The 27441-nt window shown below is 39.3% G+C and overlaps 1 protein-coding gene across 1 annotated transcript in view; it reads left to right on the top strand.

The window, feature by feature from the left end:
• Positions 1–15137: 15137 nt before the first annotated feature.
• The window catches only part of CDKL2 (cyclin dependent kinase like 2), a 42232-nt gene continuing 29928 nt past the window's right edge, over positions 15138–27441 (top strand). The window contains 3 exon segments of the mRNA XM_027854501.1: positions 15138–15305; positions 22518–22696; positions 27271–27383. Of these exon segments, the coding sequence (XP_027710302.1) occupies positions 15138–15305; positions 22518–22696; positions 27271–27383 (460 nt within the window).

The following is a 27441-nucleotide window of genomic DNA, read 5'->3' as shown; positions in this document are numbered from 1 at the left end:
AATATAATCAAAGATATCAAAGGTAATCCAGTTAGTATTTGAATTCTACATTTTTGAAGTTTTCTTGGTTTCTTTTTTGACTGGAACTGTGATTTCATAGGTGTAAGGAGCTAGAGAAAGGGGTATTCAGAATGCACACTCTCTTGGGGTGGGGGTAGGAGAGAGTTGGGGAGAAAATTTGAAACTCAAGATGTTGTGGAAGTGAATGTTGAAAACTAAAAATAAATTAATTAAAAAAAAAAGAATTCTGCATGAAGCCCCTCCTCTTCCCCCCACCCCATCTCTAGTTTCTAATGCTTTCCCTCTCAGACTAACTTGTGTTAACTACCTTGTATTTACTTGCATTTTTTTCCTCTTTATATTCTTCTGTGTAGATTTGCATGTGTATTTGTCATCTCCCCTGTTAGAATGTAAGCTCTATGTGAGTAGGGATTATTTAATTTATTGTACTTGCATCCCCATCACCTAACACAGTGGCAGTGCCTGGCACATAGTAGATACTTAATAAATTTTCATTGATTATAATACAACCTGTTCTTTAATTCTGTTTAATTCTGCATCCCACTTATTGTCAGTTTGGTTTGAGAGGGAGAAACAGGAAAAGGCAGGGCTTTGAATTTGTTTTGCTGCGAAAAGAGGCTTAGAATTGGTTGGACAAAGTATAATTCCCAGCTCTTTATACAACTTTAGTTTAAGGGAAATGCTTGTCACTACAATAGCACAACACTTTCTCTATGCCTTGTAAAGAGTGGCTATGAGCTAATAAAGCTTGTCACTACATTGTCAGCTTGAGGATAGAAGAGACACAGCTTTGACCAGCAGGAGAGCAGTGAGATGCAGGAGAGCAGCTAGCAGAGGAGCATCTTTGTGTAGTATAGATTGTGTCTCAGGAGATCAAGGACATTGAGGCCTGCACTTCAAAGTTGTGAGTTGTCCTGAGCACATGGGTTTCCTCACTCATGTATCTCCCTGATAGATTTTTTTCTAAATGTGTTCCCACTTTCCCCCCATGCATTGGTGGGGAGAGTGTGACCCAGGTTTATGGATGGACTTGTGATGGATTGCTTCTTCCTGCGATTGCCTTCCATTATGTAAAAAGTCATGATTATTTCTGCTTCTGGATTCCAAGTAAATGTTGTGATTGTTTTAGTTTTTGCCTTAACATTTAGCAAATATTTTATGTTTAAGAGTTAATGGTGTCATGACTACTGATTTCACATAAATGGGAAGCACATTGACAGGGACTCAGGTGCTACCATGGCAAGTAGTAGGAGTATGTCCTCCTCTACCAGGATTACCTTCAGAGAGAGTAGTGAATCCTAGCTGTGTACCATCTCCTGTCTGTGAACCCTAGTCCTGTCAGTGTGAGTGCAGACTGAATAAGCAATCTTACCCAGAGTGAGGGTGGCAGTTCATGCCACGCTTGGGCTATACTTTCTTGAATATTTAAATGCTAGATTTAACTTTTCTATTATTATATTTAAAAGACTTTACTATTTCCTTGGCATAAATAAAGAATAGAAGGGCACTTGCCATTTTCTTTCCAGAAGGAATCCTTTTTTTTTTTTAGGTAGAAGGAAAAATAGACTTTATTTTTGATTTTCAGTGAGAATGCAAAGCTCATTTGCAGAATATGTTCTTTTAAATATAAATATAAACAAACATACAGTGCATTTAATACCTTAACTACAAATAAATGATAAAAATAATTTGTGTAAATACAGATGTCTTTAAGAATTAATTTATGTTAAGTGCATGCTTCAGATTAAGAATCATATCAATCATGTATAGTAGAGTAATCACTGGGATTTTTCATGGGTCCTATCTATATGTATTAAAAACGTGATTTTATTAACTTCATAGTATAAAGATTTGTATACAATGTACAATGCCAACACAGGTAGTCAATTTAGGTGTTGGATTCTAACCCATTTTAAATGTAGTTCTCCTTACGTGGCATGGATTAATTGGCAGTTATTGTCCTCTACCAGCTTTGCAGTACCTCTAATGGTACCACTGTCCGAGGATTTGCGTATAAAATATAAGTCGCACATAGAGTGAAATGTCTCAAATTTGGAATACATTTGGAGGTCAATCTTTGTTAGTAATTTACATTGAAGCATATATAGAGTAATACAAACCAGCAGGGAACACAATGTTGCCAATTTCTTTGCTTTTGGAAATAGAAAAATATTCTTCACAGAGCTTACAATGCCTTTTCAGACCCACTTTAATAAATATGTAAGTTATTTTAAATTAGGATGGTAACAGACTACTAAGCTACTTTAAAGTTATATGTCTCTTACCTCATTTGATCCTCATGGTAACCTTCTGTGGCAATAAAGTATTGTTAGTCACATTTTACAGGTGAGGAAACTGGGGGTAGGGGTGGGGGGTGGTAGGTGAGGAGTGGGGGGGGGGGGGTAGTAAATGAAAGTGACAGGATTCAAAGCCAGCTCTTCTAACTCAAAGATTGCTGCCCTTTTCACTAAATTATACTTCCTGGGGTTAAGATTCTCTCTGAACTTTTTTCATCATCAAGCAGAATAATAAAAGGAATAGTGGTAATAGTGGTAGTGAAAGGTAGTGCTGTGTTTAACCCGGCTCATCCGGAAGATTACCAGTTCTGCATCATCGGTATCCAAATCAATAAGATTTTACTGTGTAAGTTACAGTCGATAAAGTATCTTGGCTGGTTCCTCTCCTTTCCATCTCATTTTCCCACCCTGATGCCTATTGTGGCGTGGTGATGGTAGTTTTATCAGATTAAATTGGGTTTCTTCTTGAGCATGTTAAGGGTCACATAATACATATGATCTATATATGTGGTCTCTCTCTAGTCTGTGTATATGTATGTGCGTATATACAGACACACATACATATATACACACATATGTATGTATACATACATACATATGTATGTATATATGTACACACATATAAATATATGCATATAGACACAAACACATACTGAAGTAACCTACGTAACATGAAAACTATGAGATGGGTGTGTCGGAGTCAGCTTGAACTAGATAAAGCCACCTTAAGTTTTCAGCATGAGCATTGAATCCAAACTGAGAGTTTGAAATCCAAACTTGAGTTTTGGATTCAGTCAAAGGGCTGCGCTTGAGGACCTAGAGGACCACATATGGCCTCCAGGCTGCAAGTTCCCCTCCCTTGGCAGTAAAACATTTAAGTGTCATAAGAGAAGGATACAGTTTTTAGACATTCTATAATCATTAACTTATCTGGTGGCTCTCTAAATGTGAGGTTTTTATCCAATGACCAGTTAGTGGAAATACTGCTAGAGGAGCTGAGATAACAGAAATCTTTACCTCCTTGTTATAAGTGAAACCAGAAGAAATAGGAAACTGCACTCAATGGAAGGCTGGCTTGCAGGCTCTTTTTAGAGGAACAAATAAAGACGTTGGGGGAGTTGGTTTTAACTTGCAGTGCAGAAGAACCATCATAGCATGGGGGTTTGGTCACTAAGTATTGCAGTGATTGTGGTTAAAAAAAAGAACAACCTGAAAATAACTCTAGCATGTGTATCAACATCTTTTGCAGAGGATGAAGAAGCAGAGAAATTCTATTACAAACTCAATAAAACTCCAAATGTATATGTATACTTTGACGCTTGATTAAAATGCAAAAAAAAGTAGTCATAGGAGAGGATGGTGAAAAATGTGTTGGCAAATCCGATTCAGGAGTAAGAAATGAGAGGCCCAAGGCTATTACAGACTTCTTAGAAGCCTAGCAGAAAAGGTTCCATAGGGGCTGGGCATGGTGAGTCCCAAATAACTGAATATGAAATTGATTACGTTTTAACAGATAGGAAACAGCTCATTCCTGTCCACATATAGTCACAACAGTAGTATGTTAGAGCAAAGATAAAAATTAATACCAGACTTGAAGAAAGACTAAGAATGAGAAAAATGTGTGGTATGTAATTAAAAAACTCCAACCTGACCTCCTTAACAAGCATCTGACACTGCAAAATGGGGAAAAGATAGGTATGGACACAGGTTATTTCTGAAAAAGCTGAACTTAGAGTAAGTCAGTTGCTATAGGAGTTACAAAAAAGCCTAGAAACTGCCTCAGCCAGTAGATATTTTAGACTTGGTAGCTAAGGCCCACACTGGTTTAGAATATGAACTTGTTTAAGACATCTTATGGAGGAGGATGGCGGAAAGTTATGAGCAGTCTTGTCTCAAAAAAGAGCAAGAAGGATTGGTCATCACATTTAAGAGATCTTGATGAATTGGTATTTAAGGACGACTCTGGAAGGATGATAGACAAAAAAGCTGGAAGATTTTTAGAACAAATACTTTTTCACTCCCAAGGACAGTGGAGTTACCACGTGTGGACTCTTTAGCATTACAGTCCTGGAGTGTTTCAAGAGGAAGTGGAAAAGAAAGTGGAAGAAAATTAAAATGATTATGTTGTCTTGAAAGTTGGTTAAAGAAGCAACAAGTTGGATGATAAATAAATTCACATTGTTTATTCTCTTAAGTTAGCGACATGTACACGGAGCCAGAATCAAGCAATTTTAGGAGGACATTTAAACCCTGACTCACAATGTCTGCATTACTCAGATTTATGGTCTCCACATATGTTTAACCATAGCATAAGAAAGGAATTTTCTTAATTGACTAGGTTGTAAATACAATAAGACAAGAGAATGTCAAAGTGACAATGGAAATTATAGATCTGGGATATCTGTGTTTCTTTTACCATTAACATGACATGGCATATATGTCCATAAAATACCAAGATAAGAAAAGTCCCATTATTCAAGGTAGTGTTGGGTTAAGGTGCCTTGGTGGTCATAAACAGAAGAATGCTGGTCAGCTTCATCTGGTCCTGCAGTTGCTGACAGAGGAAGGGGCATTTTGAGTTTATTCAGAAAATAAAAAAAAAGCATGTCTTTTATAATGGGGTGCTTCTTGTGCCTGATTAGTTCAGGCTTTGACCCTTATTGGGGCTCAAATGATCTCAAATGATCTTCATTCAGAATAATTGAACTAGACCAAGAATCCACAAAAGAGATCCGGGAATAATTTTGAGAGGGTTGAGGGACTGATTCGCAAGGTACCTGAAAGTGCTACCAAAGAAAATATATATAACCACTAATACATATGCCTCATTTCCCATCTCTACAAAAATTTTATGGGAATAATCTGCATTGAAAGCATCATTGATGTGGGTATGAGATGGGAGCAGGTAAACTTTTATAAATGACATTTTTTTAGCAAACTATATTTTGAGAGTCACCAATTGAATGAAAGATTTAGAGCAGGGTTTGGGAACCTGCGGCCTCGAGGACACAAGTGGCTCTTTAGGTCCTCAAGTGCAGCCCTTTGACAGAGTCCAAGTTTTACAGAACAAATCATTTTATGAAGGGGATTTGTAGGGGATTTGTTCTGTGAAATTTGGATTCAGTCAAACGACCTCAGTTGAGGACCTAGAGGGCCATATGAGGCCTTCAGGCTGCAGGCTCCCCACCCCTGATTTAGAGAATACAAGATAGCATTGTGCTTTTTGTTTGTTGAGCAGGAAAAGAACCGTTTGATATGGAAAATGAAAATACCGATGAGAAATCTTCCTTGCCAATGTCAAGGAAATGCGAGATACCTTCAAGTCAGTCAATCAGCAGGCATTGATTAAATTCCTGAAAGATAGACAGAGAAAACTGTCCAACCCTCTGATTATTTTATATCAAACAAGGGATAAAACTGGGCACAACCAGGCAGTAAAAAAGCCTTTGTTAAGTGGCTTTTTGGTGCTGGGGCATTGCTCTGGAGACTGAGGTTGTGAGGAGAAAAATGAAACAATTCTCAAACTTAAAGAGCTTACATTCTATCAGAGGAGACAACATTGGGATTTATACATGTATATAAAATTGATAAATTTTATATATACATACATACATATATGTATACACACACACACACACACACACATATATATTTAAAAGACATTTCAGGTGGAAGGACCTGGCAGTGGAGAGGTTGAGGAAAGGTATCCTGTAGGATGAAGGACTTGGGCTTTGAAGGAAATGAGGGATTCTGAGAAGTAAAAGTGAGGAAGGAGTGCTTACCAAACTTGGAAGACAGATTGTACAAAGCTGTGGCCGTGGGAGTTGGAATGCTGTATGTGAAGAACAGCAAGAAGGCCAGTTTGGTAGGACCATCGAGTGCACAAATGAGATTAATGTGTAAGAAGCCCAGGAAGGTGGGTTGGAGACAGGTTATGAAGAGCTTTAAATGACAAAGTAGTATATTTGATAAAGGTAATAGAAAACTGGTGAAGTTTGAGGAGAGGAGTGGTATTTTCAGAGCAATGCTTTAGAAATATTCTTTTGGTATCTGTGTAGGATAAATCAGAAAGGGGGAGTATTAGACTAATTAAGAAATGATTGCAATAGTCCTTGTAGATACATCTCATGAAAGGTATTGGTCACTCTCATGGAGATATCCAAAGAAGAGTCTAAATGGAAGAAAAGGTTTTTAAAGAAATTTCACTTTATTTTGTTTTATTCCGAACTTAATGAACACCAAATAAAATAAACATTTCTTTATACACTGTAGAACAGGAGACTGATTGTACACGGAACTGAATCGTTATTGTGTGGAGCTTGTTTATCTTTTTAGTATAGAATAAATTCACCATTTAACTGTCAAAGCTGTCCTGCTTGTCAATAATTCACCTGTTCTTTTCCCTTTTTTTGAGGGGGGGAGGGAGAGTTACTATATCCATAACCCTCATTTTCCTCCCACCTCCTTCACCAATTGGAAAAAAAAGAAAAAGAAAACCCTTATAACAGAATTGTTTAGTTAAGCAAAATAAATTCCCCATTGACCATGTCAAAACATGTATGTCTCAATTTATACTCTGAGTCCATTACCTCTCTGTTTAAGTGGGGGTAGCAGGCTTTGTCATTGGAACTGTGGAATCATAGATAGTAATTTCAGAGTTAAGTTTTTGAAGTTCATTGTTTTTATGTAATGTTGTAATTATTGCATAAATTGTTCACTGGGTCGTTTTTCTTCATTCTGCATTAGTTCAAGCAGTCTTCCAAAGTTTTTCTCAAACCATCTTTTAAAAAATTTCATATGGTACAATAATATTTCATTACATTTGTATACCATAGTTTGTATAGCCCTTCCCAAATTCATAGATTACTCCCTTAGTTTCAAGTTCTTTACCACTAAAGGTAGAATTTCTGTAAATATTTTCATATGGATCCTTTTCCTTCTTTATTTTTTAAGGGATAGGTCTCGTAGTTGCATTTCTAGGTCAAAGAGTATATAAAACTTAGTGATTTTTTTTGGACCTAATTCCAAATTACTTTCCCAAGTGGCTAGACCAACTTGTAGGTCCTCCAACATCTGTCATTTTCCTTTTTTGTCATCTTTGCCAAACTGATGGATGTGAGATGGAACTTCAGAGTTGCTTTTGACTTCATATGGTTGTTGACATCTTGGATTTTTTCTTTTGAAAACTGTTTCTTTCCCTTGATTATTTATCATGGAGTGGCTCGTGTGAAGAAGAATTCTGTATGGATAGTTGAGTTCATCTAGATATTTTTGCAGTTGACATTGTGCTGCCCTGGAACATTGCAAAGACTCTTAAATTAGACTTGTGATTTCTCGAAAGAGTTTGATCTAGATCCCTATGGGAAAAGTCAAGTGGATAATAATGCTAATCATCTGGATCAATGATGTCAAACTCATAGAAACAGGGCCACTAATCCATACATAAGGATCCCTGTGGGCTGCACATTTATTTTTTTTTTGTCCTATTTATTTATTTATTACATGTTTAAAATGTAATGTCATCTATGTTTTATTGTATTTTTATTTATTATGTTGAATATTTCCCAGTTACATTTGATCTGGTTCCACCTGCACTGGGGAGTCTGACCATGTGTTTGACACCTCTGATCCAGTCAATGATGTGCAATTATGTGTAAAGTCTGTAAAATTGGTCCATTGATACATATTTCTGTGATACATCCTGCAAATGGGTAATGATCCAGGCCCACATTTGAAGAGGAGGAGAAGAGCAGTCTGGCTTGGCTTTGGAAAGCTCTTTGGCTCTTTCAATGATCCCAGACTTTTTCCTGAAGCAAAAGTTCATATTTTTAACACCAGCATTCTTCTGGTGACTATATATGACTGTGAGTCATGGAATATCATAATCTGTTGCTGCTGTTCAGTCATTTCAGTCGTGTCTGATTCTTCGGGACCCAATTTAGAGTTTTCTTGGCAGAGATATTGAAGTGGTTTGCCATTTCCTTCCCCAGCTCATTTTGATTTGCCCAGGGTCACGCAGCTAGTAAGTGTCTGAGGCCAGATTTAAACTTGTAAAGATGAGTTTTCTTGACTCTAGGCCTGGCACTTTATCTACTGTGCCATCTAGCTGTCCATCAGAGTCTGCAAGGATTTCAAGTCGCAGGCTGAAGAGACTGGTGAGCCTGAGCAGGCTGCATCATGTATATATAACAAATTGTGCACGAGAAACAGTGCAAGGGATGTGAGGAGAGAAATTTTACTGGAAAAATATGGGCTTTTTGCATAGCAAGGGGAAGAGATGAAACAGTGGATGACATGCCACTCTATAGGTATCCATGCAGTGTTAAGAGTGGAAGGTCTCCAATATGGCAGGTGGCTCCCATGTGATGGATATATTGGAAGCTATGGAGAAGAGGGTACAATCTGCATTATTGGAGGGACTGTCCACATTGATAAGATCATAGATCTGTTGAAATATCAAAGTCAGAGTCCTTGTATGTATCAGAATTAAGGCAGATGTTCCAGAAGAAAGAAACTTTGTTCATTGGCAGAAGTGAACTTTTTTCCTTCTGTGAAAGTCATGTCCAATGACATATTATCAATTACTTGGACATCTTCCATAGTTCTGTGTAATCCTTTCTTAGTTTGAGAAAGGGACAAACTGCCTTTTGGAACAGATTGTGATTTTGTTCTACAGACAAAATTCTTCAGCAGAAATTATGAGTTGTAAATCAAGAGTCGTTTTTGTGAATTTTTGCAAATATAGGGTCAGTATTCATTGCCATGAATGAATTACAATAATGTCATTTTGGAGCACAACCAACTTTAAGTTTATTCAAAAGACTAAGTGTTCATATTTTCTAGACCCCTACTTTTTTCTTTTTCTTTCTATATTTGTCTAATTAGGCATATCCTGTTCATAAGCACCTCTGTAAGAGGATGGGTAGGGAAAGTTACCAAAGATAAAACCCATATTAGCTTATTTTGACATTTCTAGGATGAGATTTTAAATGTAGTTTTAATTTGACACCATGGCAATTTTCATACTTTACCTCCCCCTGCCAATAACTTGCCTTTTTCTGTACCTTAGATAATGACATATTGTCATGAAATGAATGAATGAAAAAGCATTTACTAAGCGGTTGGTATGTGCCAGGTAACTAAGCAGCTTGGTGGATAGAGTGCTGGACCTGGAGTTAGAAACGCTTGAGTTCAAAGCCAGTCTTAGACACTGTGTGACCTTGGGCAAGTCACTTAACCTCTTGTTTCCACTGGAGAAGGAAATGGTAAACCACTCCAGGTCCTTGGTGGAGAAAACCCCCAAATGGGGTCACATAGAGTTGGACACAACTGAACAACAACGAATGTGCCAGTTGCTGTGCTGAGCACTGGCAAGGAAAACAGTCCTGACTTCAAGGCGCTTACATTCTAATGAAGAAAGACAGTATGTAAAGAGGAGCTAGAAAAGCAAGTGGAACACATGCAGTGACATGGCAGCTGGAAAGTGGATGGAGGCTGATTTCTGGACAATAGATGGCAACAACTCACTTATGAAAGCCCAGGCCCCAGGCGGGGCAGAGTCCATGTTCTGACCAGAGCATGGTCAGTATGGTTTGGGAATGGCCAGGAAGTGATGTGGAGGGCTTGTTCTGGGCAAAGTAAGGGGCAAATCTATTTATCAGAGTCCAGGGTCCCAGGGATAGTCTAGGTTGTGGTAGAAAAGGGAAGAGGAGGATGGCTGAAAGAATACCATAATACCATTAGCAAAGCAGATTTCATAGATCATTTACAGTTATTTAAATCTGTGCTTGCCCTTCCTATTGATTTATGTCTTGAAAACTCAGTGACCTAAGTACAACATAAAGAAATATTTTAACTAGGTAGAACACTGGAAAATATGTGAATTGTACTTTAGGAAATAGGTCTAATCATAGGAATGTTAACTAGGTGACCTAAGGGTTTCGTATCTCTAAAAATGGCTTCTCCTCCTAAATAAACTCTATTGTAAACATTTCTACTACTTTTACCTCTATTAATAAATAATAATAGCTTTATCTTTTTCTTTTGGGAATTTCAAAAGCAGGTTGCTAAAAGTATATTCAGCTTTGAAGTCGCAGTGTGTGTGTAATAGTCTTAATAGAACATAGCAATCATCTTTATAAACCAAAGACTGGGTCCAGTGTAATAATCTTCTATACATATGAATCAAATATGAACCATATATATGAATCAAACTGAAAGATTTAAAAAGAGTGATGATCCTATGGTTATGGTTTTTTCATTTTAAATATTTTATTGATTTACTACTATCTCTTAAAATTTCTACCCTTCCCCCCCATAGAACTCTTCCTTGTAATAAATAAGTATAGACAAACAAAACAAATCAATGCATTGGCCATATCAGCTTCTTTCAAGAGTGTGCTTCATTCATAGGTGTGCATAGAGAGTAGTTCAGGTATGCACACCTAACTCACGCTCTGTGCACGTCTATAGCATCATTCTACACCTAGAGTCCTCTTGCTGAGAGGTAGGAAGTACGCTTCACCATCAGTCCTCTGAAGTCATGATTAGATAGTGTATTGATCAAGTTCTGAAGTCCTTTATTAATATTTTCCTTTACATTATTATTATTATTATTGCATAAATTGTTTTGGTTACTCTAATTACTTTGCACTCTATCAGTTCATTCAAGTCTTTCTTTCCAAGTCTCTCTGAGTTCTGTGATTGTATTTTTATTAATTCTTAGTAGAATAGGGATGAATCCATCAAGATTTCCATTAACCAGTTATTATTTCCATTACTGAAGAGGTAACATAGTATAGTGGAGAGAGGCACTGCTCTTGAACACAGAAGCCCTGGCTCCAACATTTATTTCTTTGAGCAAATCATTTAACCTCTTTTGGGGGGGTCTCAGTTTCCTCATCTATAAAAGGAGGATAATATTGGTATTATTTATTTCACCAAGTTGCTGGGAGGAAACCCTTGTGTGAGCTATAAAGGTCTATAAATCTGCAGTACTTAATTAAGATAATAATTAAGATTAATCATCTCATCCAGTCCCATTGCTTCAGTTATCACCTCTATGCAGGCGGATCCCCAATCTGTTTCTCACCCTCAGTCCTTACCTTTCCCCAGAGTCCCAGTTCCATATTTCCAGCTGCCTGGGTATTTTCTCCTGGATTTAATATGGCGCATCAAAATGAAGCCATCTTCCCCTCTAGATCTGTTCTTTTTATGACGGCTTAGTTTCTGCTGCTGTGAGGACAGGCACACCATTATCCTAGGCTCACAGACTTGGAGTCAGTCAGCTTTGCCTCTTCCCTTTCATGCTCCGATGCATTTAGTTGGCAATTCCCTGTGGTTTCTTCCTCCAAGATCTCTCATATCTGGAATCCTCTTCCTTCCCAGTGTCATCATTCTTGTTACGGCCTTCCTTAGGAACTCTGTTGGCAGCCCATTCTCTCTCCTGATCATATTCCATACTGCTATGTGAGTAACCTTTCTATTGCTGGGATCATGCTGCTTCTCTGCTCCTCATTGCCTGCTGAATAAAATGAAAACTCCTGACCCTGATAACCTCCCTAGTCTTGGTGCCAGCCCACCTGTTCAACCTAATCTCGTGCCACTCCCTTTAAATCCAATTCACTTGCAAGTGAAGACATCACCCTCCTGAAGTCATTGGTCCTCTTCGAGAATGAAGGACAGCAACTCCTTTTAATATCCTCTGTATCTCAGTCAACACACTCCCCTTCATTCTAGACCTCTTTCACCTTTCACACTCCCTCCATCTTTCATCCAGCTTTCATTAAAAATGTGGCTAAACTTTGTCTCACCACCACCTTCCCCTCTCTCCCTAACAGTCCTGGTGGGTGAGTCAGGAGACTCCTTACTTGTCACTGTCCCTTCTGGATTCTTCTTTTCCTTCCATCACTAAGCCACCTTTTCTCCTTTAAAGCAAATGCTATCAAAAATTGCCACCCAGCCCCAATAATGGTGGCTGTAGTGCATGGACCCAGGTTATTCTCATTGCTTTCTCAACGAGTTCAGCCGTTGGCTTACCATCTTCCTCCAGTCCTCAACTCCTTCTCTTGTACTTGAGGACTTGTATATTCACATAGATACTCTTTCAAACTCCCAATTCTTTAGCCTGTTTAAAGTAGCCTAACTTATTCCTTCACTGAACCCCAGGCCACATTCTGGATTTCACCATCACACAGAAATGTCCTGTTTCCCTAATTAGAAACTCTGACTCTCCTCTATCTGACCACAGCTTCCTATTTTTTTTTTTTTAAAGCTACCAATCTCCTTTTGCCATGCAGAGGCTTTTTTTTTTTAATTTGGTTAGGCAATGTGTGATTTGCCCAGGGTCACACAGCTAGTAAGTATTATGTGTCCGAGATCGGATTTGAACTCAGGTCCTCCTGAATTCAGGGTCGGTGCTCTATCCACTGCGCCACCTAGCTGCGCCATCATAGCTTCCTATTCTTCCACCTCTCCCTATGCCTCATCTCTTCTAAACCTATTTATTCTTCACCCTCATTGAGATCTCCCACCCCTTTATGCTTCAGTACTTTCTCAGACCCAGTCTCAGTGCAAATACTTAGCCATTTTAACCCTATAATGTCCTCTGTGATCTTAAATGCTTTGCCTGCTTGTCCTTTTTGCCCACCACCCACTTCTTCTGCTCCTACTCATGTGCTGCTGAACTGAGTTTTTGGAAGTCTTTGGAAGTCTTACCTCTCTGATGGGGTGTAGTACAAATTCATGTTATCCAATCTCATCTAGGCCAGGTGGTCCTTTGAATAATCCCTTCCGATTGATTCCCTATGCCACTCCCCACAGAAGCTATTTCTAAACCTTCTTTTCTTTTCTTAAGCCTCCCACACTTTTCTTCTCCCCCACCCCATCTGAAGACCTGGCCTCTCTACTGAGAAAATTACATCTACTTTTCCTAGGTTATTGTTAAATGCATGTGGGTGTCCAAAGCATGTAACTGAAACTGGAAAACAAGATTAGAAATTGTATGGGTGGATAAAATTAAAAAAAAAAACAACAAACCACCTATCCTTAAAAAAATAAGTTCTGGGGGTGGGCCGGAAGTCTCAAGCACACAGAGTATGGCTGGACAGCAGTCTGTGTAGAAGGGTTATGGGTGTGCTTCAAGCTCAGTAAGAGTCAGCAGTGGGAGAGAGTCAAAACCAGTCCCTTGATCTCAGACTGCTGCATTCAAAAAGGCATTTTCAGTGCCTAGAGTTTGGGAAGTAACAAGCTCCTTCACTCTGCATTGGTCAGGCCTCATCTGAAGGATGTTCCAGGTACCACCTGTCAGAAAGGACATTGACAAAGCACTGGATGGTGTTGGGGAGGCAGATCTGGCTCAAGGAGGGTCAGCTGAAGGCCTGCAGAAGAGAGGCCTTATGGAGGGCATCATATGTGTCTTCAAATAGAAGAACTATTAGGTGGTTTAAGAAGTAGACACATTCTATTTGGCTACTAAGGCACAGTGAAAAGCAGTTGGGAAGTTTGAGAGAGGTTGGATTTTTAGCATGGGGGCAGTGTAATGGCCCCTAAATCTCCCTTGGTTCCTTTTTTGGCTTTAGATGAAAAGTTCTGAGTTCAGCCACAATCCTAACACCTTGGTGGAGGTTACACTCTATGCTTAGTGTGTATATTTATATCTATCTCTGGCAAACCCCTGGCCAACTGGTGGTTGAGGCAAAACTCAGTTTACTAGAAACATTTGGGTTAAACTGTCAGGCATGAGGAGGAGAAGTTGGGAAAAGGGCTGACCTTTTCGAGGTGCTTTTCTCATCTGCGTTCCCCGATCCTGGAGAGCCAGTGACTATCCTGGGTATCTCTTCTCCGACACTGCTCAGTCCTCCCTTTGCTTCATGCCAATCTTCTCCGACCTGTCCAGTCCAGAGGCTCAGAATCTCCCCCTGCCCCCATTCTGAGATAGCTCTCCCTTTGATATAAATTACTTAGAGCACGACCCAGTCTCCACACAACCAGAACAGGTTTACCAGCCACCTAACACTCTGTTCTGATTATTTGATTCAATCAAAAAGTGTTGTCACTGAGTCTAGGCACAGAGCCAACATGGGGTGATTTCAACCCTACCCTGACATCAGGAAAAGCTTTCTGAGGAGAGCTCTCTAAAAGTGTGATGGGCTGCTTAGAAATTTGTTTTCACTGCAGGTCCTCAGGCAAGGCTGGATGTCTGCTCAATTGGATATTGTAGAAGGAATTCCTCTTCAGGTATGGATTAGAATAAAGATGCTCTGAGGCCCCTTCCAAATATGTGAGAAAGAGGGAGGGAGGGAAGAAGGGGGAGAGAGAGACAGAGAGAGAGGCAGAGAGAGGCAGAGAGAGACAGAGAGAGAGAGAGAGAGGCAGAGAGAGAGGCAGAGAGAGGCAGAGAGAGGCAGAGAGAGAGAAAGAGACAGACATAGAGAGACAGAGACAGAGAGGTAGAGACGGAGAGACAGAGATAGAGAGACAGAGAGAGAGAGGCAGAGAGAGATACAGAGAGACAGAGAGAGAGAAAGAGACAGACACACAGAGAGAGAGAAAGAGAGAGAGAGAGAGAGAGAGAGAGAGAGAGAGAGAGATGGGAGATGGATAGTGGGAGATTAGGGGGGACAGGATATGCTTCTGCAGGCTAGTCTTTGGGTAAAATTCCACTCGGGTAGGAGGAGACAGCATTCATGAAAGAGCCTCAAGAAGCTGGGCACAGATCATTGGTGGGTAAACTCATGAAAACAAATGTGCTGGGTATTGTTCACCTTGTATTCTGGTTTTCAGAGCAAGACAAATTCCTCTTGATTTTGTTATTTTAAAATGGAGAAATATGAGAGCCTAAGCCTGCTTGGTGAGGGCAGCTGTGGAGCAGTGATGAAATGTAGGAATAAAGACAATGGAAGGATAGTGGCCATTAAGAAGTTCCTGGAGAGTGAAGGTGACAAAATAGTTAAAACAATTGTCACCCGAGAAATCAAGCTATTGAAGGTCAGTGAACCTGTATTTGTTAATGTAGAAATAGAGGCAAGAGATGTTTATTGATAAAATCCTAACTACTTTCTAGAAAAAGCTGTTGTTGCAGCAGTAAGATTAAGTCATTTAAGTTTCAGTTTTGAAGAAAAAAGTAGTTTATCCCAATGCTGTGTATTAATATGAGGTAATTTGCTAAATTAACATTTTTTAAAAATTACAAAACCCAAGTGGAAGGAGAAGTAAGATAGAACAGGCTTTGGGCAGGCTGTGGAATTTGGGGTGTTTAAGGATTTCGTTGGAGGAAAAGGATAGAGAAAATTTACAAATACAATATAGCCTGAACTTTTGGTGAATAAAAATTGTTGGTGTCGCATTTTAGTCTACAGAAAAGGAAAACTATAGGAACTTTCTTGAGATTCTGGTGTTTGTTTACATTTTGTGTTCAAATAACAAAAATAAATTGTCAAAAAATTTAAAATATCTTTTAAAATGAATTTGTGAAAGATATTTTTGTCTTGATAATTTGTATAATCTATCATGGGTAATAGTTCTTATGGGTAAAACTGGAAGAAGTCATATACGAGTTGGGCTTTTAAAACCATTTCATTTTATTTTAATTACAAAATCCAAAGAAGCAAGATTTCTAGATTAAAAGAAATCAAACATATTCTTCCCTAAGTGAGCCAGTTCCCAAGCTTTTTTTCAGACTGAATTCTTTTGGACATTGGATCAGCTTAGAATTCTTTTCGCGTGGACTCTGTGCCTCTTCCACGTGATCTTATGATGAACTCTCCAGGGCTCTGTCAGTTCCGTTTCTTTTTGGGAGAGAGGGGCGCAGGAGGTCGGAAGGAAATAAAACATTAAAATGGCTTGATTATAGGACTTCAAAGGAAAATGTGTTAATGATGATGGCAAATTAGTTAGAAGCTTAAGATGGTTTGCCAGGAGAATAAGTCTCTTATTCTCCCCAAATCATAGGTAAGTATTTTTTGGCAAGGTTGACTTAATGCTATTATTATGGAACCTCCTTTCCTAAAGTTTTTTTCCTACCTTAACTCATTCCAGTGTTTCATTGCTATTATAAAAGAAAGTCCTCCTAATGTTTAATGTGACTGTGAGATGTGGTTAAACATTGACTAGATCAAAATAGAGCGTATGTGTTTGTGTTTAAATTTAAAATCTGTTCTAGTAGCATGGCGGGCCCCTACTTTTGCATTGTGCCAAAAAACCACTCTTGACTGTTATTTGCCTGCACAAAAGACTGTAGCAAACTGTAATAAAATCTAAACCTTGATTCAAAAAGTTTTATTGATGCCAGTTATTTCCTTTAAAATAGAAAAAATAGTTAGGCAAAGCTAACTGACAGAAATAGACCCCCAGAATAACCCCAGAGTGTGCACCATTTGTCATTCATAGTGCTTTGCTTTTTGAGAGTAGGGATGTCTCTTTCATCAGCTGCCCTCAGAACCTCGTATTGGCCATTGCATTTGCTCTGAATTCAGCCATCTTTTAGCGTTGTGTCCGTTCACATTGCATCAGAGACTGGTCTCTGGCTTCTACTTTCTTTCCCCCTTTTCCCCTTTCTTTTTCTGAATTCCTCATATATGTTTTTTCTTATGGCACAGTAATACTTCATTACATCTGTATGCCACAATATGTGCAGACTTTCCCCAATTAGTGAGTCCACATTTTGTTTCCAGATAAACTTTTATTTTAAAACAACAAAATGAGATGATTTTAAAAGAGAAATATGACCATTCGTTTTCATTCCTTTTTTTTTTTGACATTGTCAAGAAGCTAAGGTGCTTTCTATGTGACACTGTGGATAAGCATGAGACAGAAGCATCGCAGGACAGTGGGAAAAGCATTGGCTCTGGAGTCAGAGTCTGGGTTCAAATCCTGTCTCTGATGTTTATTACCTGTGTGACCTTGAGTAAGTCAATTAAATCCTGGGCCAATTTCTTTGCTTTTAAAAAGAGCCAATTGAGTAGTTGGGGCAGTTGAATGGCACAGTGGATAGAACACTGGCCCTGGAGTCAGGACGACCTGAGTTCAAATCTAGCCTCAGACATATAACACTCACTAGCTGTGTGACTCTGGAAAAGTCACTTAACCTCAATTACCTCAAAAAAAAAAAAAGAGAGAGAGCCAGTTGGATTGGTTGGTTTCGAATTTCACTAGTGGTAGACAATTGGAAAGAAATGATTTTTTAAAAGAGAGTTTGTTTTAAACTTTCCAGGCTTTGATGAAATGGCTTGGCTTGTTAGCTTAATCCGTTTTATTCAGCCACCGAAGTCCAAATAAGCAAGTCTGAAATCCTTCAAACCAAGGGAGTTTAATAGGAAGATCAGAATTTTAACATGAAATAGAAAAGGCAATTCTGGGTGGAGCTTTAACAAAGAAATAAACTCAGATTATGAGACAGATGCGATGAGTGCTGTCTTTGGATGATTTATAAAAGGAGTAATTGGATATAGATGAGTCGGTGTGGTGTGTCGGCTAGAATGCTACACTTAGAAGTGGGAAGACCTGCCATTCAATTCAACTTCTGTGGGAATACTGAGGCCTGCTGTACCTGCCCTCCAACACTGCTGTGGGGTTCAGACCTTAAAGTGATATATCAATGTTATCTATTATTATTCTTTTTTTAATTAATTAATTAATTTTTACTTTTCAACATTCACTTCCATAAGCTTTTGAGTTTTAAATTTTCTCCCACTCTCTTCCCACCCACCTCCCTCCCCAAGACAGCACGCAATCTGATATAGGCTGTACATATACATTCCTATTAAACATATTTTCACATTAGTCACGTTGTAAGGAAGAATTAGAACCAATAGGAGGAACTACAAGAAAGAGGAAACAAAACCAAACGAAAAAAAAAAGAGCAAATAGTATGCTTCGATCTGTTTTCAAACTCCATAGTTCTTTCTCTGGATGTGGATAGTGTTTTTCATCATGAGACTTTTGGAGATCTATTGTTATTTTTGTAGATGGAGTTTTCTGATTTGTTGCTTTTCTGGTTTCTTTAGTTGTATGCCAATTCTTTGATTCTCTCTCTTTCTGTCTCTCTCTCTCTCTTTCTCTCTCTCTTTTTGTTGACAGGAACTCACATTTACACAGTCCTCTAAGATGTAATGGCATGCTTTCCTCACAATTACTTTGTAAAGTAAATTGTGAAAGTATTTTTTTTTACAAGTGAGGAACCTGAGACCCTCCTCCTCTCACTCCCCTCCCCCTCCCCTTCTCTCTCCCTCATGAAGAGCCAGACATAACTGAACAACAACAAAAGTCAGTGTATACTTCTGGATTTCTTTTTTTTTTTTCTGTTTTGCATTATTTCATAAAGCTTTTTAATTTTTCTCTATATTCCTCAAACTTGTGGATCTTCAGTACATTGTAGTACGTCGTTATGACAGCTCACTACCATTTATTTATCCATTCCTCTGTTACGGGACATTTAGGTTTCTTTCAGGTATTTTGTTTTGTTTTAAGTTACAAAAAATGCTGCTGTGAACATTTCGGAACAAATGACTCCTCTCATTTAAAAAAAAACAAACGCCGCTCTCCGTGTATTTTGCCAACAATAGATGGAGTTAGACAGGCTGTGTGTGAAGGTTCTACTATGAGCTGACAGGTTAACCCTGAAAAGATTCTGTATTGACAGTTTCCCAAAGAATGTGAGTCTTTGCATGCCCCCAAGCCTGCCGGCCTTGAATTTCATTGTTTTACATTATATTTGTTAATCTGGTGGTATCTCAGAGTTGTTTTAAGTTGCATCTCTCTGATTGTTGCATGGGTTTAGTGTTTTTTCATGTGATTATTAACAACCTACATTTCCTCTTTTGAAAATTCTTAACGTCCTTTGGCCATTTACCTTTTATGTAAATTTATATTTTATAAATACATATAATTTTATATTTTATAAATTTATATTTTATGTAATATATAAATTTGTAAATTTATATTTTAGAATAAACATTTTTTTATCTGTTGTGTTTGCACAAATATTTTTCTCTATACTTTTGTCTTCACAATTTTCTCTCAATTCTTCATGTTTATTGTTTCTTACAACAATAACATTCAGTTATGTTCACATATCACCATTTGTTCAGCATTCCCCAGCTGGTGGATACCCGCTTTTCTTCCAAGTGTTTATTTTTTTATTTCCTAGGCAGGGAGAACTCCTTCTTGGTGAAGAAACTCCTCTACCAGATCTGCTTACGGCATGCTTTACAATACAGAGAGATGACTGAGGCAGAAATGTTAAGTGACTTACCGCTCAGCCTTACCTACCTAGTATGTCAGAGTCAGGACTTGAACCCAGCTCTTCTGACTCCAAGGTCTGCTTTATTCCGCCTTTCTCCCACTGCTTTCCTTTCACCAAAAGTGTTCCTAGGAATATTTTTGTACCTGTGCCTTTTCCTCTGTGTTTTTTTTAAACCTACTTTTACAAGTTAAACCAAAGTTGGTAGCCTTGGGCAGAATGCTTTTTACAATATATCATGGATTCAATTTTAACTCTTTTCAAATGATCCTCAGATCTATTGATCCTACCTTAAGTTCTCCTCAGACCTTCTGACCTAGTCTTGTTTTTTCCAGCTGCCCATTGGACACCTTGGATTGGATGCCTCACAAACATCTTAAACTCAGTGTGTGGCACTCAGCTTTCTTCTCAAATTCTCCCTTTTCTGCACTTTCCCATTGCTGTAGAGGGCACCGAAACTTCAGTATTATCTTCCCTAGGTATTCTTTTCAAGTCCTCACTCTCAATCATTCAGTCAGCTAGCATTTTTAAAGCACTTACTATGTGCCAGACACTGGCGAAGTCTTGGAAATACCCACAAGAGCAGAAAGACAGTCCCTGGCCTCAAGGAGCTTACCTTCTAGTGGGGAAGACACCACAGAAAAGGGAGATGAAAAGTGGAGGAGAGGAGAGAAAAAGGTGCCAGGTATGGTGTTGTTGGCCAACACTGTTGGCCTGGGCCTCCTCCCCAAAATGGAGGTTCTGAGAACAGCTAGCCAATCAGCAGCAGAGGATACTTCCAGTGTGAGAAGTCATCCGGAGGTGGAGTTAGCTCCTAGGTGAAGAGCATTCTATGAGCGTGGTGGACAAAGCCCTGCAGGCTAGAGAGCAGTGAAGACACTCAAGTCCCCTGTATCATCGATGACCAGGTCCTATCACTTAGACCGTGTCTCATTTACACACTCTTTTTTCCCATGACAGCTGCCATCCTGGTGCAGACCCTCATCCCATGTCTGGACTGTTGGAATAGCTTTTGGTTGGGTCTCCCTCCCCTAAATCTCCCCACCTCCAGTGCACTCTCCGTTGAGTTGCCAAAGGGATTGTCCTCCAGCCACAAACTCCAGTGGCCCCATATCACCTCCAAAATCAAACATAAATTCTCATTTGGCTTTTAGAGCCTTTTATAATCTGGCCCCTTCCCGCCTTTACGTTCTGCTCCCAAGTAACTTATGAACGAGCAGCACGTTTCTTTTGCTAGCTGTCCCTCCTTCCCATTTACCCTTCGCATTGTGTATTTATATAGTTATTTTCATGTTGTCTCCCTCTTTAGAATGTGAGCTCCTTGTGGACAGGGACCGTTTTTGCCCTTTTTTTATGTGCTTAGCACAATTCTTGGCACATAGTAAGCATTTAATAAATCCTTGTTGACTTTAATTGACTTAGGAAGGACAGATTTGTCATTTAGGATATTGCTGCTCTTAAAAAAAAGGAATAAAAAATACTTATATTTTTTCTTGTTCTCAACATAATATTTAACCTGGGTCACCACAGAATTGGGCCACATATGCATGTATGTATTTATGTTATTTTTTTATCCCAATCTATTTTTTTTTCCTCTTGGAGAGCTCATCTACTCACATGGATTTAACTGTCTTTTCCATTCAGATGTCTCCCAAATCTATCTTTCCCACTTATTCTTGTTCTGAGATTCAGTCCCATATTTCTAGATGTTTCCCAACATTTCTGTTTGAATATCTTAAACCCAAGATATCTATAGACTTTCCTTCCCTGCACCCCACTCCCACCTCCCGGCATTTTCTTTCCTTTCTCAATGAATTTAGTACTTGGCTCACCATCTTTCTTCTTCATCTCCTGCCCTCATACTAGGGGATTTCAACATCTCTTCTTAAACACCCTAAAACTCTAGATCCTCTGTCTCCTCATTTCCCATGACCTATATCTCCACTCCACCTCAGCAACACACAGAGATCGCCACATTCTGTGTGACCACAAATATTCTACTTCTTTGTTCATAAACTCTGAAATTTCCTTATCTCATTTCACATCTCCTTATGCCTCATCCACATTGTGATCTTCATTCACTCCATCTCTCAGTTCTTTCTCAGGTAAAGATCCATATTCTTTTGCCTTTTTTCTTCTATTGTATTGGATTGTTATTTGACCCTTTTATTAAGTTTTTAAGTGTTTATGCCAATTTCCCTAAAACTGGATGATAATGAGATTATAGACCATATTCTTATATTTCTTGCAATTTTTAAATTTTATTTTTTATTATGAACTAAACAAACATGAATATTACCACAAAGAATATGTGTGTGTATGAAATTATAAACTTGTATTAGGTGTTTTTAAAAAAATATATTACATTTAATATGATAGGAGTAAAACTGCCCTCCTTATATGTCCCCTTCTGAACCTCCTTTGGTCTCTTCTGTATATTTTTAAAAAATGCTTCATTGTCATTTTTATATTTCTTTTCTTTTTTCTTTTTTTTAATATCACTGTCACCACCCACCAACCCCTCTATCTCCCTTGAGTAGAAGCCCTCTCATGTAACAAATAAACATAACTAAGCAAAACAAATCAACATATTGGCTGTATATGAGAACGTATTTCATGTTGAACCTCTAGTTGATTGCTTCTCTGCCAAGAGGGAGGAGGAAGCATGCATTTTCATCAGTTTTCTCAGGTCACGACTGACCACTGCATTGGCTGAAGTTCTGAGTCTTTCAAGTCCTTTGACTTTATGGCGTCATGGTTATTGTGCAGAGTGTTCTGCTGGTTCTGCTCACTATTCTGTATCAGTTCATACAAATCTTCTCAGGTTTCTCTGAATCCATCATGTCTGTCATTTGGTATGGCACCATGTCACCATGGGGCTCAGGACAGTGTATTACACTTATTGGTTTGATGCCCAAACAATACCCCTGATTTTTCTCATGCTATGCTTTTTGACTTAGATTATACACAGAGATATAAAGCCAGAGAACATACTGATCTCCGAGTCTGGAGTAGTGAAGCTGTGTGACTTTGGATTTGCTTGCATGTTGGGAGCCCCCGGGGAAGTGTACACCGATTATGTGACAACTCTTTGGTACAGAGCCCCAGAGCTTTTGGTTGGAGACATAAAGTATGGCAAGTAAAAAATCATGAAGTACCTGGGGAGACTTTTAACTCTCCATCTGGCGAAAGTCATGAGTGCTAATCCAATAAATTACCTTCTAGACACTGAAAAGAAGTTTTTACTGAGGGCAAGGAAAAATCATTAAGAAATGTGTTTGCATTTTTGCCACTTTATCATTAAGCAATTAAAGTTACTTTAGTGAATTATTCCTAAGAGTGTTTTGTGAGGCAGATTAATAATGCTACCTTCTTTTTAGTAAAATGTCAATTTATAGTAAAATGTCAATTAAATAACTTGCCTGTTTCTCACAATATGTTAATTTTTAACTTTTTTGTTGTAAGACCTCGTGATGGTGGAAGGTGAGGGGCATCTTCCCATCAAGTAACTCCAGGTCCAGGTTCATGCATCTTATATATTGGGGGCTCATCTGCAATCTGAGGGGTTGGTTCCAATCAATCCTAACTGGTTTATCCCTTTTTGAGAACTCTGCATGTTTGGGGCTCATCTGAATTTGTTAGATTTTTCTTTTTTGAAATAGTCTGCTTGTTCTTTTGTCGAGTCAGTTTGGACCTCCATTTTGAATGTCCTGTGGTTTTACAGAGATCCATTGGAAGAAAAAATGGGTGCCCTATATTTTGCAGGGATTCCTGGAGAGATTTTTTTCTGGACCTCTATCCAAATTGCTGTATGCGTTGACAAGGATCTGTTGGAGAAGGGTATGGATTGGCCATGTGCTGGAAGAATCCATGGAAGAATTTTCACCTGGGAGAGTTTTTCTTACCTGAGGGTCAAGGGATGATTTTTCAGTCCACCTCAGGTCCCTAGTCTGTGTTGGGAGATTTTCATGAGCTCTGGGACTATGCTTTCCCTCAAAAAGGGTAAGCACTTTTCTTTTCTTTTCACTTCTCATCCTTTTCCTTATTTTTTTCTTTCTTTCCATTTTCCTTTCCTTTCTTCCCTTCCTCCTCCCTCTCTCCCTCTTTCCTTCCTTCCTTCCTTCTGTTCTTCCTGCCTTCCTTCATTCCTTCCTGCCTTCCTTCCTCCCTCCATCCTTTCCTTCCTTCCTTCCTTCCTTCCTTCCTTCCTTCCTTCCTTCCTTCCTTCCTTCCTTCCTTCCTTCCTTCCTTCCTTCCTCCCTACCTCCTTTCCTTCCTTCCTTCCTTCCTTCCTTCCTTCCTTCCTTCCTTCCTTCTTTCCTTCCTTCCTTCCTTCCTTCCTTCTTTCCTTCCTTCCTCCCTCCCTCCCTCCCTTCCTTCCTTCTTTCCATTTAGAAGCAGCTAGGTGGCACAGTGGATAGAGCACCAGGCCTAGAGTTAGGAAGACTTGAGGTCAAATCCTACCTTAAATATTTACTGTGTGACCCTGGGCAACTCACTTAACCCTGTTTGCCTCAGTTTTCTCACCTGTAAAATGGAGATAATAGCACCTACCTCACAGGGTTGTGAGGGTCAAATGAGATAATAATTATAGAGTTTAAAAAGCATGCTGCTTACTGTAGCACATAGTGAGCAGTATGTAAATATATTGTTGTTGTTGTTAGTTTGTCTGTTTTTAATTTAGTTTTCTTTCCTAATTGTTTTTAGGTTTGACCAGGGCCTTAAAAGTACCAAGCAGGCAGGCAATAGCCAATGAAAGCCTTCTAAAATGTTTTTAGTTGCTTGGATTTTATTACATTTTATTTGGGAGTGATATTAGCCTCCAGACCTGACAGCTGTGGTTGATCTGGGCTCTCAGTAAAGACTATTAGGGACTGAGGACTGTGCCTAATGGACTTTTGCTGGGATTCTTTATGACATCCAGGAGTCCGTCAAAAATTGTGCCACATGGACTTTCTTGAGACTCAGGGAAGACATTTAAAAAGAGGGTACTTGAGTCTTCTTATGAAAAGTCAGTCTTTACTTGAGCCTTCTTAGGTCTTCTGAGAATTTTCCAGAATTGGGGATATGGGTGACTTTACGAGATGTATTCCATTTGATTTTCTTGGGATGGTCCATGTTTAAAGGGAGATGGAATGTAATGTGGGGAATGGAGTTCCACCTGATCTGCTGAATTGGGACTTTTGGCAGCCAGCACAGATAGCATGAATGGGATGGGCATATAGGGCTCCTTCCCATGGAGCAGACGTAGGGACAGACCTTGGCTACCTCTGTGTTCCGGCTTCCTGCTAAGGGGAACATGCAGTTAAAGGCTCCTCACAGATTCCTTGGCTCTTGTGATGACGTGGATGTGCTGATGGTGACTGGGGACTGAGCCAGGACTTAGACTTCAGTGGAATGACTGCTCTCTCTCTCTCTCTCTCTCTCTCTCTCTCTCTCTCCCTTTCTCTCGCTCGCTCATTCTCCCTCCCTTTGGAACATCTATCTTAGGACGCACACACCCTCTTTCTCAGAAGGAAAGATGGGGATTTCTCTCCTTCATCCCCTGTTCCCAGCCTGCCAATGGCTATGGCAAATGCATGCATGTATGGCGGCCTAGACGAACCTGAGACTAGAACTCAAACTCACACTTTGTGCTTCTTTCCCTGAGCACAGGTGACCCAACAGCAGTCCAGAGCAAAGGGTTTCTAAGCTCCTGGGTCTAGGTGCTCCTTACCCAGCAGGAAGAGTTGTCTGCAGCGACTTCTGAGAGAAGGTGACCTCTGACAGGGGATGAGCCCTGCGGGCTGAGCTGGCCACAAGCTCACCAGAAATGCCTGTTGTGGGGCAGCTAGGTGGCACAGTGGATAGAGCACCGGCCCTGAAGTCAGGAGGACCTGAGTTCAAATCCAGCCTCAGACCAAACACTAGACACTTACTAGCTGTGTGACCCTGGGCAAGTCACTTAACCCCAATTGCCTAAAAAATAAAAAAAAAATAAATGCCTGTTATGTGAGGCATCAGCCTCCCTGGAGAGTAGGTTAAGAGAGGGCTTACTGTGACATATTTTAATGTACAAACTTGAGCCTTTTGTCTTTTAAGCATTTCTTTTATGATAGAGCAATTAATGGTTATCTGGTACCTCACCTACTTTGTACATTGATTAAATTTTAAAGAGATTTAGTCCGTTTTGGGGATATTCTAGACATGAGTCAATCAGAAACTTTGTTTTTAGAGATTCTCTAGCCTTTGAGGGTGCAGAGGCGGGAGGCTGGACTCCCTGACTTCTGCAATCTGGGTTCCTATCCTGACCTCAAAATTGGGGATCAGGCCTCTCTTGTGCTCTCTTGTTCATTACCCTACCTCAGAGCACAACTCTTAGGAAAGTCTTTCATCTCTGTGGACCCCAAATGACACAGTCCAAAGAGAGTATGAGAGGGGTCAGTCTTTCCTCTTAAAGTCTCTAGGGTAAGTGGCCCCTTATGACCCAGTTTCCAGCTTTCCACAGTCATCAGCATCTGGCTGCATTTGATCTCAGCAGGAAGCCAGAGGTTGCTTGTTATCAGTAGGAGCCAAGGCCTTTCCTCCCCTAGGCCTGCTCCGTGGGGTATTCCCACAGGTACCAGGCTGGCCCATCAAGGGAGCTCTCCTGATCACTCTTGTGGAATTATCATTAGCTCTAAGATAAAGATGTTATTATGGTCACAGAGCTTTCTCAAAAGAACAAGGGAAAATTATCCCAAGGTATTATAATAAAATCCTCAATTTTCTACCACTATCTGGAAAGAGATTTCACACAAGCTCCTTTTTTTCAGATAACTGATGATTCCTTGTAGACATCAAAATATCTTTATTTTAACCATTTTTTGATAGATTTTTTTATGTCTGCTTTTTATATTTCACACCCTCTTGGTCTCTTCTCTCTGCTTTCTAATTTCCTCCAATACTGAAATGGGTCCTCCCTTGCTTTTAATGACCTATTAAAAGTAGAAGTTCAGGGGGCAGCTAGGTGGTGCAGTGGATAGAGCACTGGCCCTGAAGTCAGGAGTACCTGAGTTCAAATCCGGCCTGAAACACATAACACTCGCTAGCTGTGTGACTCTGGGCAAGTCACTTAACCCCAATTGCCTCACTAAAATAAATAAGTAAATAAAAGTGGAAGTTCATAACCTCTTTTGGATCACAGACCCTGGGGACCCATCCCAAGGTGAAGCCTTCTCAAAATAATATTTTTAAATAATAGAAGAAAATATGGTAAATTTCAGGTAGATATTAGCGAAAATGAAGATGTAATTTTTTCTCATTCAACTTCACAGACTCCTTTGACATCTCCCTGCTGACCATTTGAGAGTCTGTGGACCCTAAGTTAAGGACTACAGGTAGAACTTTGTGCAATGTAAAAAAAAAAAGATTCTGAGGGTCAAAGGTATTCTCATAGAAAATAAAATTCATGGACATCATGACAGGTATTTTGGATTCAGAGGTTTTTTTTTTTATTTACTTCTGATTCTTTGGCAATATTCAGTTGGTTAAGATTGCCAGAAGTTTATCCTCTGAGTTTAGTGGGGTTTGGATAGAAAATTATTTTCATGAGTAATTTGATATATTTGGATACGATTCTAAGTACCAAGAGTATAAAGTAATAGGCAGGACATGTTAAGTTGCAGTGACTATTACGTTAAGTAAATTGTAGATTCCCGAGCTTCTTGCACCTTATTTTTCCATTTCTTCCAGGGCCGTTGATATATGGGCTATTGGTTGTTTGTTGATTGAAATGTTCACGGGGAGACCCCTTTTTCCGGGGAATTCTGACATCGATCAACTATATCATATTGTGAAATGTTTGGGTAAGACTTTCTACTTGCATTTCAATTTTACCACCAATGACATGTGAAAGCCAAGTTA

Source organism: Vombatus ursinus, unplaced genomic scaffold, assembly GCF_900497805.2.
Source record: "Vombatus ursinus unplaced genomic scaffold, bare-nosed wombat genome assembly UNPS02010461.1, whole genome shotgun sequence".
Classification (NCBI taxonomy): Eukaryota; Metazoa; Chordata; class Mammalia; order Diprotodontia; family Vombatidae; genus Vombatus; species Vombatus ursinus.
This window is presented reverse-complemented; position numbering and strand designations above follow the sequence as displayed.